Here is a 16911-nt window from a genome sequence, read left to right on the forward strand (position 1 = left end):
TTTAAAGGTATTGTAGAAGTTTATTGCACTATAAAATCACCGCGAATGCGCTCTACATTTTATTAGGAATCCGCGATTCTATTTTGGAAATCTCTGTTTACATAATACGCGATTGCCATAATGTATTTTGTGTCTGTTTTGAATTTTTGGATTGATATATAAGCTCGTATAACTAAACAATTGAGTTCGTTACTATTGTTCATCATTATTATCAGAAATTATAGTCAATAAGATTTCCTCATACAAAATTAAACTTTCAAAATCTCGGGATCTTCACTCAATTAAATCAAGAAGTAGGTTTCATTCCAACTTTTAGAATTTCACTTTTCAAAACACAAGTAAATTAAAGCGTTAAGTGACAGATCATAGAACACCCATGAATTCTTCAAGAGGAAGCCCTCGAAGAGCGGTTAGCTCTCATGAAATTAATTTAAACAACAGATCTTTGCCTCGAGCATCATTAGATAACATCATGGAGCAAAGCCGGAATGTTGAGTCGCCATTGAAAGAAAGCGGTACATCCTGGGACAATGAAAAACCACCCGTTGATGATTCAGAAACATGTCCTTATGGGTGCTGTGAAAAAAAGAATCTTGGTGATTTTATATTAAAACGAGGTTTTTTCGAAGGTGCATGCTCCGATATCACTATCAAAGCTTTCAATCAAGAATATAACTTGCACAAATTGATACTAGATAGAAGTGGTTACTTCAACTCATTATTCAGTGGACCCTGGAATGATCCATCACATACATCACATGAATTAATATTTGACGATGATGAGAATATCACACAAGAATCTTTTGAACTTGCAATTGCCAGATTATACGGTGCAGTTAATCCTAAAACTGAGATTCAACATACACTGAGTATGATTGCAGTGGGTCAATACTTAGACATTCCAGAAGTCGTTTGTTCTGCTACAGATTGTATTGTCAATGCATTAGATTTCAATAATATTGGAAGATTCACAACGTTTGCTGTCAATAATAATTATGGCAAAGCCAGTGAAAGAATTATAGATAGTGCTAAAGGTTTATTATGTGCTGATGGATGGCAAAATGGACTAGAGAAATGGGATGATATTCCAAATTCCATTATAGCTTATGTCGTGGGACATGACGCTTTCTTTGTGCCATCCGAATGGGAAAGAGCTATATTCATCATGAAATTGATTGAAAGGAGACAAACGTTAGAAAGGGAAAGTACTGCGTCTGTGGTAAGTGAAGATGAAGATGAAGACCTTGACTCTTTGTTTCATTCATTAAACACAAAAGTCCATTATTGTCATATGAGTGCTGAACAACTCCACAAACTTGAGGCTTTCACTGATAACTCAGGTAAACCATTGATAGATCCATCAGTTTTGAGAAATGCATTGTGGTTAAGTATTTCACTTCATAAGAAAGTGGCTACAGCAGGTAGAGACATTGAACTAGGTCTTGTTGGGACGTCTGAGAATCCACCAGATGGAGAAAACACATGGTTCGTACCCACCAAAGATGAAACGCTTTATGGAACACCTCAACAATTGGAAACTTCTATTGGGAAACATCACCAAAATACACAGTATGACCTACGAAGTGGGAAAACAACAGACAATACCAGTGACTCGCTATACAAAGTGACTCATATTCCACCATTTAGATTTTCAATCGCTTTCAGCCAAGTTTCAGAACTTGAAGCTGAAAAAAGGGTCTATGCTAAAACCTTGTGGTATGCTGGATCATATTGGAATCTTTACATACAAAAAATAAGGCATAAAAAAGGGTATCAAATGGGTGTTTATATTCACCGAGCATCAAGTTCAGCACCATCAAAATCAGCATTATTGAATAGAGATGTGTTCAAAAATTCATCATATAATTTGGATAGTGATCAAAGTTTTTCACAGTTAGCGGATGATGTGAATAATATTTCATTGAGAGATGGTGATATTGATTCTTCATTTAGTGGTAATTCTTCGTCATTCAGTAAATCGGAATTGAATGCTGCCCCTGATATTGAAGATGAATTAGATGAAGATGATAATGAAGGTTCCTTTTTGAGCTATGAAGATAACAGAGTCAGAACATCTGTTTATTATGTTATTTTTACACCTTCAAGAAAAGTTAAAACTTCATTAACTTGTTTTATTTCAACTCCTGATCTTTTTAATAAATCGCAAAGTTGGGGTTGGAAAAGCAATAGTATGTGTGCATTCAATGAAGATGGAACTTTGGCTGAAGGACAAGATAAATTGTTGAAATTTATGGTTATTTTAGGTAGTGTTTAGTTGGTATTTAAGATTAATTTAATGTCGTTATGTGTGTCAGTTTGATTTTATATATATTATTTTTTTTGTTTACATAGGTATATAAAAACTTTAAAAGTCATTATTTCTATTGTTATATATCTACAAAAAGTTATTAGTGATATCATGGTAGACTAAAATCAATTGATAGACTTCCATTCAATAGAAAAGTCTAATTTTTCACCAGCTTTAAATGGTGCAACTTTCAAATCACCTTGAGAAACAACATCTGGGACTTGTTGTTCTTTTCTAACCAAGATAGTATGATCTTTGGAAACCAAATCTTCCTCTTTAATTTCATAAAATTGTTTACCAAAATCACTAACGAACCCTTTTAATTTATCTAATTTGCCTTGTTTATCAAAAACTTGAGCAATATAAGGAATAGCTAATGCTTGGGTATAGACACCTGCACAAACACCAACGTGTACTTGTTTGGCGTGTAATGGATGTGGTGCTGAATCTGAACCAAAGAAAAACCATGGATTACCTGAAGTAGCAGCAGCTACTAAAGCTTTACGATCTTGTGGTAATTTAGCAACTGGTTTACAGAAATTTATTGGATTACCAGCCCAGTTATCCACAATTAATGATAAATGATGGGCTGTGATGGAAGCAGCGACTTTGATTGGGCCTTTATTATCTTGATTAATTTCATTAATGGTATCTATAGCAGCTTTTGTTGTACAATGTTCCAAAACAATTTTTAAATTTGGGAAATCAGAATGTAATTTTTTCAAAGCAGGTAAAAATTCTGGTTCTGCATTTAAAACATGGATTTCTTCACCATCTTTATCAGTCGAAGGTTTTTCACCATGTAAATTCAATACTAAATTTTCTTCTTCTAAAGCTTTGAAAATCGGATAGAAATCACTAAAATCATTTGGATCAACTCCGGCTGATGAGTTGGTTGTGACACCTGCAGGATAACATTTGACACCAGCAATAGCTTTCAATTTAGCTGCTTCATGAATTAATTCCGGGGTTAACTCTTTTGAAAGGTATAAAGTCATCAAAAATGTGGTTTTTGGAGCTAAAGCTTGTAATTCATTTTTGTATTGCACAACTCTATCAATTGTAGTGATTGGAGGAACAAGATTAGGCATAATGTAAGCAATGGAGACACCACCTTCACGAACAGTTGGAGCAATTAGCTCCATCATTTTACCATCACGCAAATGGACATGGAAATCACCAGTAACACCTAGATCGATAGACATTTTCAACAATAGTCGAAGCAAATAACCCTTTGAAAATAGAACTCAAGATCTCAATTGTGATGACATTTTGAAATATTTTGATAAGTCAAAAAGTACCCGCGAAAAAAAAAAGTAAAAAATCTTAGTCAGCAAAATAGTAAAGAAAAAAAAAATCAGATGAGTTTAAACAAAATAATGAAAATTTACTAATCAGACACAAAGTTTGTATTTATTGTTTTAGAGGAATAAGGAACGATTGTGTTCAAGTATGACCGATATAGTGGCACCAGTGCTGTCCACTTACCAAGATGACTCAACCTTCTCGTATGAAAAATATCAAGATGTTGCCAAAGAAAGAGCATATTTAGGACCAAATCAAGATGCAAATATTAGAGATTTATTGACTGATTATTACTCTATTAATGAACTGATAAAGCATTTAGGTCAGAGGGATGAAGAAGGGAATGTCAAATTTAAAAAGATTACATTACAGTTTCCTGATGAATTAGTGGCTGATGCTGCTATAGTGGTTCAACTACTACAAGAAGGGCTTTCAGAATTGAATAGAGCATTTGAACCAAAACAAGTTGAAAAGAGTGTTAAAGTTGAAGAAAGTCACGAGCATAGTGAAAAGAAGGATGATTGTAAACATTCCTGTTCAGGATGTGAATGTAAGGATCCATTGTCAAAAGGTAACAAAACTGATAATACCCAACAAGTTTGGATTTTAGCTGATACCGCTTATAGTCCATGTTGTATTGACGAGGTTGCTGCTGAACATGTTCTAAGTGATATCGTTGTTCATTTTGGAGATGCTTGTATGAATGCCATTCAAAAATTACCAGCAGTTTATGTTTTCGGTAAACCATACCTAGATCTGGATGTTGTCGTTAATAAATTCAAAGAAACTTATCCAGAAAATGACTCCAAAATTGTCTTAATGGCAGATACTTCATATACAAGACATTTACCTGAATTATACAATAGGTTGAAAGAAACATACAAAAACATTGCATATACGGATTTATCCCCAGAAAGAGCTTCAAATGCTAAGATAATAGGTTTCAAATCCACTAAACAAGAAGGTATAATACGATTCTCTAACAGGAAACTAATATCCGAATCAAATGAATCAATTGATGAAGATCAACTTCAAGATTACAATTTATTCCATATCAACATCCCACAACCACCACATCTATTATATTTGAGTACTAAGTTCAGCTCTGTTACGTTATTTAACACAAGTAATAATAAGACAGATCAAGGACCATTCCCATCATTAATGAAAAGATATCGTTATATGCACGTCGCTAGAACAGCAGGGACTATAGGTATTTTAGTTAATACTTTATCATTAAGAAATACAACAGATGTTATCAAGAAAGTTTCTACAAAGATAAAAGATGCTGATAAAAAGTACTATATGTTTGTTGTTGGTAAACCAAACGTTGCGAAATTAGCAAATTTCGAGTCTATCGACGTTTGGTGTATATTAGGTTGTGGTCAAGGTGGTATAATTATTGATAATACGAACGAATTTTATAAACCAATTGTTACACCATATGAATTAGAAATGGCTTTAAGTCCAGAATTACAATGGACTGGTAAATGGGTCACAGAATTTGATAAAGTTATGAATGAAGATGAAGATGCTGATGAAACTGAAGAAACAGAGGCAAATACATCAGTGGATGAAAGATTAGAAGGCGAAGATGAGGCTCCAGAATTTAATCCAGTCACAGGTAAATATGTTAGTAATTCAAGACCATTGAGACAAATTCAACATTTAGAGATTGATTCAGTTGATAAATCAAATAACGAGAATCAATTAGTCAAGAAATTCTCACAAGCGGTTAGTATCAAAGGTACAATATCCACATCAGCTATACATTTACAAAATAGAGAATGGACTGGTCTTGGTAGTGACTATAATAATGAGGAAATTGATCAAGAAGGTGCACTTGTGGAAGAAGGTAGAGATGGTGTTGCTCGTGGTTACAACTTTGATGTTAAAGGAGAGTATTGAAATTACGATGCTCTGTTATTTATTTTATAGAAATAATTCCCATATAATCTGCATATATATATATTTATAGAAGAATTAGTTGTACTAATATTATTCAATTAGTAAAAGCATTTTTTGTCAAGCGCCACATACACCGCGAATTCTGTGAACTTCGATTAGCTGATTGTTTATGCTACGTAAGTTCAAAAGATACAAACAAGACATGAGCAATTTCATCAAGCGCTCTATTATTTAACTTGTTGCTTTGTATTTAAGGGATATCAAATCAATTTGAAGATATCTACACTGTTTTCCGGCTTGTTTTTGGACCGAGAATTATCTATTAACTATGAAGTTATTCAAGCTATTCGTGTATGGTGAGTGCTAGAAGATAATATAACATTCATGATCTAAAATACTAACAATATATTGTTCAAAGCATCTTCGCTTGTGCCCTATGTCCTTGCAGATGATTTTTCACTGTCTGAACAACTTTTAAATCAATCAAAAGCCATTTTAGAGCAAATACCCCACCAGATAGACAACAGACATTATAATGATGAGAATCAAGTGGTGATAGAACTGCCCATGGATTACAGCTATAAGTATCAACAAGCCAAGTATAGAGTACAAATGGAAAAATTATCACCAGAGCTAGTTCAAGTTAAAGATGCTCTTGAGAAAAGTTCAGATTTGGGGAATGCAAACGCAAGTTATATCTTAGCAGATCTAAATCTATATGGAAATCATAGTTACCCAAAAAATGGAAGTTTAGCTTTGAAATATTATGAAAAGGGTGTTTCCATTGCACCAAATGCTAATGCTTATTTTATCCTAGGGTTCATTTACTCAACGGGGCTTTTTGGTGAAGTGGAACAAAATCAAGCTAAGGCTAATATGTATTATAAATTTGCATTCGATTTAGGAGATCTTAGAGCTGGTATGGTTCTAGGTTACAGACATTTGAAGGGGATTTCTGTACCAATGGATTGTGCCAAATCGTTATTCTATTACGGATATGTTGCAAATAAGCTAATAGATTATGTCGAACAAGGTCCTATTGGTGGTCCTATAATTGATAGATTTGCCATAAGAATTTCAGATTTTCAAGGTGGGATATATGGTAAAGGAGTTGGTGAAACTCAAAGTTCATTAACAAGAAAAGCATCAAGATATGACGATCTTTTAGATGTTGGATCTCAAACTGCACAAGAATCATTTTATGCTACTAGATTTTATAAAATTTTGTACTATTATGAAGGAAGTTATTTGGTTCCTAAAAATCATACTCGCGCAATGAGACTATCTAAATATGTTATGGATCAAGGTATGAAAGAATTGGGGTCATTAAGTCATATGGAATCAGTTTATCTGTCAAGATGTATATATCAAATTGGTTTAATGTATTTGAGAGGGGAAGGGGTTGAACAAGATTTTGATGAATCAAAGAAGTATTTAGAGCAATCGCTAGAAATTTTTAAAAATTCATTAACACAAAATGCATTGGGATTACTTTATGAATATGGGCCACCGCATCTTCAAAACATGTCGAAGGCTCTTCATCATTATGAGATTTCTGCAAACTCCACAAAAGTTCCAAATGCTATGTTTAATTATGGAAGATTATTGAACTTGAATGGTAAGAAAGAAGGTACTAAATATATTAAAGCTGCTGCTTTCTCAGGTGATTTACAAGCTATTTATTACTATGGTAAAGATCTGGAGAATGACGGATCTGATTCGTGTGATGAAAGTGTGATGAGTTATAAAGTTTTTATTGAATCAGTGGAGAATGCTATTTCAGATCTTGAATGGGCATTTATGGAAATTGTAGAAGGAAGATATGAAAATTCATTGATTGGATATGCAATGGCTGCTGAACAAGGTTTTGAATCTGCTCAAGCATCTGCTGCGTATATCTTATACCAACCACCATCGTTAACAGAAGATTCCCCAGTTATTCCAAAAGAACGCAAAGAATTAGCATTAGCATACTTAACGGGATCATCAAATCAATATAATGTTGATTCTACTGTATTATTAGGTGATATTTATTTTTCTGAAGGTGCATATCAAAAAGCTGCTGCTTGTTATGAAGCGGCTACAAATAGATTATCAAGTCATGCAAGCTGGAACTTGGGATGGATGTATGAAAATGGATATGGAGTTGAACAAGATTTCCACTTAGCTAAAAGATTTTATGATTATGCATTAGTTGGACATCCAAAAGCTTATTTACCGGTTCAATTGTCTTTATTAAAATTACGATTTAGAAGTTTTTTGAATAAAATCACTGGTGGTAAAATAAAGAGTATAAATACTGATTCCAAATCAAGAACTTGGTCAGATTGGAAAGAATTATATAATAAGATTAGATCAAACAATAATAATGATGAAGAACCAGATTATGAAAAAGAATTATCAGATCTTCAAACAAATGGAAACTCTAATAACAATAAGAATGTTCAAACAGATGTTCCTGTGGGAGAAACTGATGAAGAATTGCTGGAAGGGGATGATTTCGCAGTGTTATTGTTCTTTGTCATTGTATTTGCTGTATTTTTAGCATTACATTTTTATCAACAACGTCAATTAAGACAACGTCGCGCAAATGGCGAAGTCCCGCCAAATGCTCCAAATTTTGAATTCAATTTTCGTGTAATAGCCATATAATTTCAATGAATGATGCATTATGACTTTGATAATCCTGATTAACTTGTAGTAAAATAGAGAATATAATGTTTCTGCCCCAACCGAAGTTAGGGAATTTTCCGCGAAAGTTGTTGATTTTTGGTGAAGAATCAAGATTTCAGAAATCGACGTGGTGCTTAAAACTGAGATCAACAAAACAAGGTACACTTTATTTCGTTCCAAACTAGACACAATTCAAGTGGTCAGAACAATTGATCTTTACAAGGGAATAATTGGACTTATACTAGGTTGTATCCACAGGAAAAAAGTATTGAATTTGAAATAATATAAAATTTTACAATGGTATGTTATTATTAGAAGGTACACAGTTGTACGCCGTTCAGAAGCAAATAATTGAAGTGATACTAACATACTACAAATAGGTAACGATTGGTAATGCACATGATGATTTAATCCATGATGCTGTCTTGGACTATTATGGAAAACGTTTAGCAACTGCATCATCAGATAAAACAATCAAAATATTTGAAGTTGATGGTGAAGAACATAAATTAATTGAAACTCTAAGAGGACATGATGGTCCAGTTTGGCAAGTATCTTGGGCACATCCAAAATTTGGTGTTATATTAGCAAGTGCCTCATATGATGGTAAAGTTTTAATTTGGAAAGAAGACAATGGTAGATGGACTATTATTTCTGAACATGCAGTACATCAAGCTTCAGTAAATAGTGTTTCATGGGCTCCTCATGAATATGGTGCTCAACTATTAGTCACTTCTTCAGATGGTAAAATTTCTATTGTTGAATTCAAAGAAGGTGGTACCACTTCTTCAATTGTTATTGATCGTGCACATGCAGTTGGTGTTAACTCTGCTACATGGGCCCCACCAGTTTCTTCAAGTGAAGATAAACAAATTGAACGTAGATTTGTTTCAGGTGGTTCAGACAATTTAGTTAAAATTTGGAAATTCAAGCCAGAAGCTAATACATATGAAATTGAACATACATTAGAAGGACATAGTGACTGGGTTAGAGATGTTGCTTGGTCACCATCTGTTTTAGTGCGTTCATATATTGCTTCTGCCTCACAAGATCGTACTGTAATCATTTGGTCTCAAGATATTTCAGGTGGTCCATGGAAAAAACAATTATTACAAGATGAAAAATTCCCAGATGTCGTTTGGAGAGCAAGCTGGTCATTATCTGGTAATATATTGGCAATTTCTGGTGGTGATAATAAAGTTACATTATGGAGAGAAAGTCTTGAAGGTAAATGGGAATCTGCTGGTCAAGTTGATGAATAAATAAAACGATCATTATTAGATTATAGTCAAATATAAAAACCAAACAAAAGGAAAATGTACAATATTTTAAATGCGAGATATGATTGTATTAAATGTAGGATATACTAGATAAATTTGAGCTTTATATTTCAAAACTCATTAACAGTTGCTTCAATGATTTTTTGAACATCTTTTGAAGCTTGATTAGCATATTCTAAAACTTCTTCATGAGTTGCCATTCCTTCATCTAAAGCTTTTGGATTTTTATCAAAAGCACTTGCAGGTGGATCAACAACACATTCATTAGTAATTAAACTCAATGCAAGGACTCTGAGACCACAATGTCTTGCCACGATAACTTCAGGAACTGTACTCATCCCAACAGCATCACCGCCTAAAGTTCTAATTAATCTTGATTCTGATCTACTTTCGTAAGTTGGACCAGCAGCATAAAAATATGTACCTTCATGAATTGATCTTTGAATACCTAATTTTTCCTTTTGTTGAAAGAATAGTTGTCTTAATTCTAAATCATATGCGTCAGATAATGGTTGAAATCTTGGACCAAATTTCTCTAAGTTTGGACCTCTAAGTGGATGCCAACCTGATAACCCAGGGAAATTTATATGATCATAAATAATCATCAAATCACCAGCTTTGAAATTTGCATTGATACCACCAGCGGCATTTGTAACAACAACCATTTCAACGTCTAATTGTTTGGCTAACCTTATTGGAAAAGTTGTTTCTTCAAATGTATAACCTTCATAAAAATGTAATCTACCAGCCATACAAACAACTGGGACTTTATTGTCACCTATATAACCAAAAATTAGTTTCCCAGCATGACCTGAGACTGTGGATGCTTTAAAACCTGGGATATCAGTATATGGGACTTCAAATTGTTCTGATAATAAATCTGAGATACCACTCAATCCTGAACCTGCAATGATTAAAGTTTTTGGTTTGGATAATGGACCTTGGATTTTGGAGCGGATATAAGCTTCTGCCTTGTCTAAAATGCTGTATTGTTCTTCAACGGATGTCATCTTGATACTGAATAAATCGGAAAAGGGGATTGTTTTGTTGTTTTGAATATCTTAATATCACAATCTCATCATAGATAAGTTGATTTTCGGTTTTTGGTAAAGATTCTTAAATCACATTCGCGGGTAGTTAAGAGATTTGTTAAGTATGGATAAAGAGCAAAAGACTAACGATTAATACATTTGTTTAGAAACAGTTTGTTAGATCCTTCTTGATATTCATCTCAATATACTTTTGATTCACTGATTCATTGGTTCAGTATTTTTTGTGTCTTTCCCCTTGTGGTAACTATTAATTGATGTATATGGCACCCGTAAATTAGTGTCAAGACAAGAAGAGAATTAAAGGTCACAAATGAGAGACATGAATAATTAAAGCGTGGGATTTGGCACAATCCATGTTATGGTGAGTTAAAGCTTAATAGTAATTATCGTTTCATGAACTACTCCTGGAAAATCCTGGTGTGTAAAAGTGTAAAAGCGTGAATCGTTAATTATAACACCCATTGTTAGTAATCAGGAATACGGTATGTACAGCTATAGCCTATGAACTATGTATGGTCTGTGGTATTTAATTTTGGTGTAATTATAGGATCGATTTTCCAAGGGAATGAGGTATGTATATGAATAAATTAGAATTTGAGTGTACTATAGTAAGCTAGTTAATTATACTATTGATCACAATATCATTCCTTGTCAATACTACTCTCAAGATTCTCAAAACTCTATCAATAACCCAGTGTTTCATCTTTTACAGATAAACAACTCAATTAATCAGCTTGTGTAAAATCGCAATGGCAACAGAGTTTATTCACCACTTTTCGTGTTTACTCTTTGCCGATTTCGTGTCAGTTGACAAATCAAAACACGAAACATACACGTGAAAACGCCAAAAATAACGCGTTTTGTTTTCTTTTTTTGCCCTAAAGACGCGTAATTTATTGGCCGTGATGAAATTTTTTCAAAAACACCAAAACACGAAATTTTATATATAAACAAACCGTGTCCCAGTTTTGATTTAGTTTGGAACCTACAACTTTATTCCCTTTTCCTTCATCCATCAACAACTACAACTCAACACACAAGTACAAAAGATGTATGTCTTCAAAAGAGATGGTCGCCGTGAACCGGTTAAATTTGATAAAATTACTGCTCGTATCTCAAGATTATGTTATGGTTTAGATCCTGCTCATATTGACGCTGTTAAGATCACTCAACGTATCATTTCAGGTGTTTATGAAGGTGTCACCACTATTGAGTTAGATAACTTAGCTGCTGAAACTTGTGCTTACATGACCACCATTCATCCAGATTATGCCACTTTAGCTGCTCGTATTGCCATTTCAAACTTACATAAACAAACTACAAAACAATTCAGTGCTGTTGTTGATGAATTATATAATTATATCAATCCAAGAACTGGTAAACATAGTCCTATGTTATCTAAAGATACTTATGATATTGTTCAAGAATTCAAAGATGAATTCAATTCAGCTATTGTTTACAATAGAGATTTCAACTATAACTATTTTGGTTTCAAAACTTTAGAAAGATCATATCTTTTAAGAGTTGATGGTAAAGTCGCTGAAAGACCTCAACATTTAATCATGAGAGTTGCTATTGGTATCCATGGTAGAGATATTGAAAGTGTTGTTGAAACTTATAACTTGATGTCTGAAAGATATTTCACACATGCTTCTCCAACTTTATTTAACGCTGGTACTCCACATCCTCAAATGTCTTCATGTTTCTTAGTTGCTATGCAAGATGATTCTATTGATGGTATTTATGAAACTTTAAAACAATGTGCCTTAATTTCTAAGACTGCTGGTGGTATTGGTTTACATATTCATAACATTAGATCTACTGGTTCTTACATTGCTGGTACTAATGGTACTTCAAATGGTATCATTCCAATGGTTAGAGTCTTCAACAACACTGCTCGTTATGTTGATCAAGGTGGTAACAAAAGACCAGGTGCTTTTGCTTTATACTTAGAACCATGGCACGCGGATATTTTTGATTTCATCGATATCAGAAAGAATCATGGTAAAGAAGAAATCAGAGCTCGTGATTTATTCCCTGCTTTATGGATCTCAGATTTATTCATGAAAAGAGTTGAAAGCAATGGTGAATGGACATTATTCTCTCCAAATGAAGCTCCAGGTTTAGATGAAACTTATGGTGATGAATTTGAAGAATTATATGAACGTTATGAAAAAGAAGGTCGTGGTAGAAAGACTGTTAAAGCTCAAAAATTATGGTATGCTATCTTGGAAGCTCAAACTGAAACTGGTACTCCATACATGCTTTACAAAGATGCTTGTAACAAGAAAACTAATCAAAAGAACTTGGGTATCATCAAATCATCAAACTTATGTACTGAAATTGTTGAATACTCATCACCAGATGAAGTTGCTGTTTGTAACTTAGCTTCAATTGCCTTACCAGCCTTCATTGAAGTTTCAGCAGACCGCAAAACTCAATTCTATAACTTTGAACAATTACATAAAATTGCTAAAGTTGTTACCAAGAATTTAAACAGAATTATTGATCGTAACTTCTATCCAGTTGAAGAAGCAAGAAGATCCAACATGAGAAATAGACCAATTGCTTTAGGTGTCCAAGGTTTAGCTGATGCTTTCATGGCTTTACGTTTACCATTTGAATCACAAAAAGCTAAAGAATTAAACATTCAAATTTTTGAAACCATTTATCATGCTGCTGTTGAAGCTTCTGTTGAATTAGCTAAAAAAGAAGGTGCTTATGAAACTTTCCAAGGTTCTCCAGCTTCTCAAGGTTTATTACAATTTGATTTATGGGATCAAAAACCAACTGGTTTATGGAATTGGGATGATTTGAAAGCTGATGTTGTTAAATATGGTGTTAGAAATTCTTTATTAGTTGCTCCAATGCCAACTGCTTCAACTTCACAAATCTTAGGTTACAATGAATGTTTCGAACCATATACTTCAAACATTTATTCACGTCGTGTTTTAGCTGGTGAATTCCAAATTGTTAACCCATACTTATTACGTGATTTAGTTGATTTAGGTGTTTGGGATGATGCTATGAAGAGTCATATTATTGCTGATAATGGTTCTATTCAAAACTTACCAAACATTCCAAAAGAATTGAAAGATTTATACAAAACTGTTTGGGAAATTTCACAAAAAACTGTTATCGATATGGCTGCTGATAGATCTGCTTATATTGATCAATCTCAATCATTAAACATTCATATCCGTGCTCCAACTATGGGTAAATTAACAAGTATGCATTTCTATGGTTGGAAGAAAGGTTTAAAGACTGGTATGTACTACTTGAGAACTCAAGCTGCTTCCGCTGCTATTCAATTTACTGTTGATTCTTCAGTCGCTGCTAATGCTCAACATGCTGTTGTTGATTTGTCAAAATTAAACCGTCCAACTTATTTACCAAGAGAAACCACCAATGAAGAATCTGATATTAGTAGAGATGGTTCATCATCACCAAGAGAAATTGAAACTGCTGCAACAAGTGTTGCTTCTTTAACTTTAGATGAAACAAATAAACCTGCTCAAGCTCCAGTTCCAACACCTGCTCCAGTTGAAGCTGCAGAAGAACCAAAAGAAGAAACTGCTGCTACTGAAGGTGAAGGCCAAGCTAAAGACGGTGATATCTTCAGTGAAGCAGCTCTTGCTTGTTCTATCAACAACCCAGGTGCTTGTGAAATGTGCTCTGGTTAAGCATTTACTTTCTAAAGAGTTTAATAATTTTGGGGGAATGTTTTTGGTTACTACTTTTAATGTTCATGGTTTTGGTTTTGTAATTTTAGCTTTTTTTGATTTTGTCTTATTTTTTTTAATTAATTGTTTCACTTCCTCGTTTTGTCATAATTTAATGATACCAATAATATGATGAACTCTGGGGTTTTCATATACTACTTGTTTAAAATAAATTTAATGGTCATACAGATATAAATATAATTGTAGTTTCAAAATACATAATATAGTTGTTTCCGCATATAAATATTTTCGCGGATCAACTCTTATTTAGGTGAAATTTTTTGATTGTTCCTGAGAAAGCTCTGGGGTCCATTTATGAAGAGTAAATTTGATCTCGTTGATTCTTCTGGTTTCGAAATAGACAATAGTTGGATATTGTTGCTTCAAGTTCAATCAGCTTCAAACATTTACAGCCTTGAAGGTTCAAGAATCATCTATTATTTGGGTAAATTATGACTATAAGAGATTTGGAACACGGCTATAATGGTGAAATACCGAGCAGCAGAGACTCATTTGATGAAGAACTAGATAACATAGAGCTGACTGACTTGGGAAACAATACAAAGAACAGAAACCATTTACATAACTCATCAAATCATGGAAATGGTGGACATATAAGGCTTGGTGGTAGTCCAAGACCTATTTACAGTGATAACAAGTTTATTAAATTTTGGCAAAAGGTATGGTATGGACCTGAATATCCAAGTGATGATCCACCAAGTTTCAATAGTGCTTTTGAGCAATACCCAAAGATTTTCAGACATAGATATTCACATAAAACAAGGTTGTTGCTGCTTATAGGTTATTGCTTTCTTTGGTTTGTCCTGATTTATTCCATCTTGAATCCTAATTTGACAAGTCCACCAACTATTAAAGGTAAAAGACAATCAATTATTTCACTATCGTGTAATGGACAAGAATATTTTTGGAAAGGTAAGAATGCAAAATGTGGATTAAATGGTGAATTATGTGCACCTTTCGAAGATAGAGAAGCTATTGTTAGATGTCCTGCTTTATGTGATCGTGGTGGTTGGACATATTCATCAACTCCTGTCGGTGATCGTATGGTTAAGTATACTGGTTATACTATTGGCGGGGGTTATAAGCAGCCTGAAAACGGGGATGATACATTGACATATCCTTATAGAGCTGACTCCTTTACCTGTGGGTCGGCTGTTCATGCTGGTATTTTATCTCCATTTTTTGGTGGTTGTGTGAAAGTTTCATTCGTTGGATCTCAATTAAATTTCAACTCTACTATGGGTAATTATGGTACTGATTTTTCTGTTCCTTTCCCATCTTTTTTTCCATCATCTTATGTTTTCAAAATGTTGCCAGAAGGTATTTCTGGTTGTTATGATCCTAGAATATTAATATTGTTTGCAAATATATTACTTGGATTACCAATAGTTTATCTTGCTGATGGATTAGCTACATTTTGGATAGTCAATCTGGTCGGTTATTGGACTCTACTGCTATCTTTGGATCCACCATTAATTGTTGACCCAGAAGATCCATCAAGCGTTCATGAATTATTTTCAGTTGGGTTCCAAAGAATGCTGCCAATGTGCTTTGTTTTATATACTTTGTGGAAATCTGCAGCAAAGAGAACATTTTCAGAACCTTCATCACCTTTAGCTAAAGTGTGCTTATGGTATCCTTTATTTTGGCTTGGTTTGTGTAATAGTATAACATTTGATAGATTACCAGTTGATAGATTAACACCACAAGATTTGAAAGAACAACCAGGTGGATTAATTGCTGTTCTCTCGATCGTTTCAACAATTTTAGTTTGTGCAGTCATTCAAGCTTACAAACTTTGGAAATCAGGTAGATTTCAAAAATATTTCAAAATTTACATTACATTCATTTTGGGAGTATTTACACTTGCAATGCTTCCTGGGTTATCATTAAGAATTCATCATTATATTTTAGCACTTTTGTTAATTCCAGGTTGTGCAACGAAAGGCTTGACAGCTTATATGTTTCAAGGTATATTATTAGGACTTTTCCTATCGGGTGTCGCTAAATGGGATTTTGCCTCTATTTTAGAAACACAAAGAAGTTTATTGAGAGATGAAGCAGGTGGTAACTTAGCTCCTCCAGCATTCAGCAAAAACATTGAAAATGGTATTGTCTCATGGATTGATCATAACTCTACAAGCTCTTTGCTGGCTAATGGACAATCAATACCACCAAAAGATCAATTGTTAGGATATTCTTTATTAATTAATGATATTGAAAGATATGTTGGAAATGAAACAATGATTGACTTGAGTAACTTGATTGGGGATAATAAAAGTCTAAAAGAACTTGTTGATAAATCATTAGAAGACAATACTGACGAAAATGGAGATATCACATTATTTTTAAGATTGGCAAAGTCCACACTTTCACACTCTGGTGGTAGAAGAGGTGATTATACAAGAGCTGGTACTCTAAAATGGCCTAGTGGAAACTGGACAGCTCCACCAGAGGGCTTAAGTTGAAATTTATTATCAATGTATATATTAAATCAATTATAAAAATTACATTTGGGGTTATTACTAGTTTTAAAGTTTGTAGACTTTTTTAGCAAAATCTGTATATGCCATCTGCCCATAACACTTTTTTATAATTTATTTTTCCTATAGTAATCAAAATTTATAAACATTAAAAGTTTT

The 16911-nt window shown here is 33.5% G+C and overlaps 6 protein-coding genes across 6 annotated transcripts; 4 read left to right on the forward strand and 2 right to left on the reverse strand.

The window, feature by feature from the left end:
• Positions 1-376: 376 nt before the first annotated feature.
• On the forward strand, positions 377-2275 carry BN7_3300 (Kelch short protein; the record flags this gene model as incomplete). Its single annotated transcript, XM_011276149.1, has 1 exon — positions 377-2275. The coding sequence occupies one exon, from the start codon at positions 377-379 to the stop codon at positions 2273-2275; it is 1899 nt and encodes a 632-aa protein (XP_011274451.1).
• Positions 2276-2433: 158 nt separating this feature from the next.
• On the reverse strand, positions 2434-3513 carry URA4 (dihydroorotase; the record flags this gene model as incomplete). The annotated part of the gene is made up of 1 exon (XM_011276150.1): positions 2434-3513. One exon carries the CDS (start codon positions 3511-3513, stop codon positions 2434-2436), a length of 1080 nt encoding a protein of 359 aa, XP_011274452.1.
• A 247-nt stretch (positions 3514-3760) lies between these two features.
• On the forward strand, positions 3761-9456 carry BN7_3302 (ERAD-associated E3 ubiquitin-protein ligase component HRD3; the record flags this gene model as incomplete). Its single annotated transcript, XM_011276151.1, has 3 exons — positions 3761-5514; positions 6049-8158; positions 8575-9456. The coding sequence occupies 3 exons, from the start codon at positions 3761-3763 to the stop codon at positions 9454-9456; spliced, it is 4746 nt and encodes a 1581-aa protein (XP_011274453.1).
• Positions 9457-9584: 128 nt separating this feature from the next.
• On the reverse strand, positions 9585-10484 carry PNP1 (purine-nucleoside phosphorylase; the record flags this gene model as incomplete). Its single annotated transcript, XM_011276152.1, has 1 exon — positions 9585-10484. One exon carries the CDS (start codon positions 10482-10484, stop codon positions 9585-9587), a length of 900 nt encoding a protein of 299 aa, XP_011274454.1.
• Positions 10485-11575: 1091 nt separating this feature from the next.
• BN7_3304 (ribonucleoside-diphosphate reductase large subunit) lies at positions 11576-14209 on the forward strand (the record flags this gene model as incomplete). Its single annotated transcript, XM_011276153.1, has 1 exon — positions 11576-14209. One exon carries the CDS (start codon positions 11576-11578, stop codon positions 14207-14209), a length of 2634 nt encoding a protein of 877 aa, XP_011274455.1.
• A 491-nt stretch (positions 14210-14700) lies between these two features.
• On the forward strand, positions 14701-16737 carry BN7_3305 (uncharacterized protein; the record flags this gene model as incomplete). Its single annotated transcript, XM_011276154.1, has 1 exon — positions 14701-16737. One exon carries the CDS (start codon positions 14701-14703, stop codon positions 16735-16737), a length of 2037 nt encoding a protein of 678 aa, XP_011274456.1.
• Between the last annotated feature and the right edge of the window lie 174 nt (positions 16738-16911).

Source organism: Wickerhamomyces ciferrii, contig 00088 (assembly GCF_000313485.1).
Source record: "Wickerhamomyces ciferrii WGS project CAIF00000000 data, strain NRRL Y-1031 F-60-10, contig 00088, whole genome shotgun sequence".
Lineage (NCBI taxonomy): Eukaryota > Fungi > Ascomycota > Saccharomycetes > Phaffomycetales > Wickerhamomycetaceae > Hansenula > Hansenula ciferrii.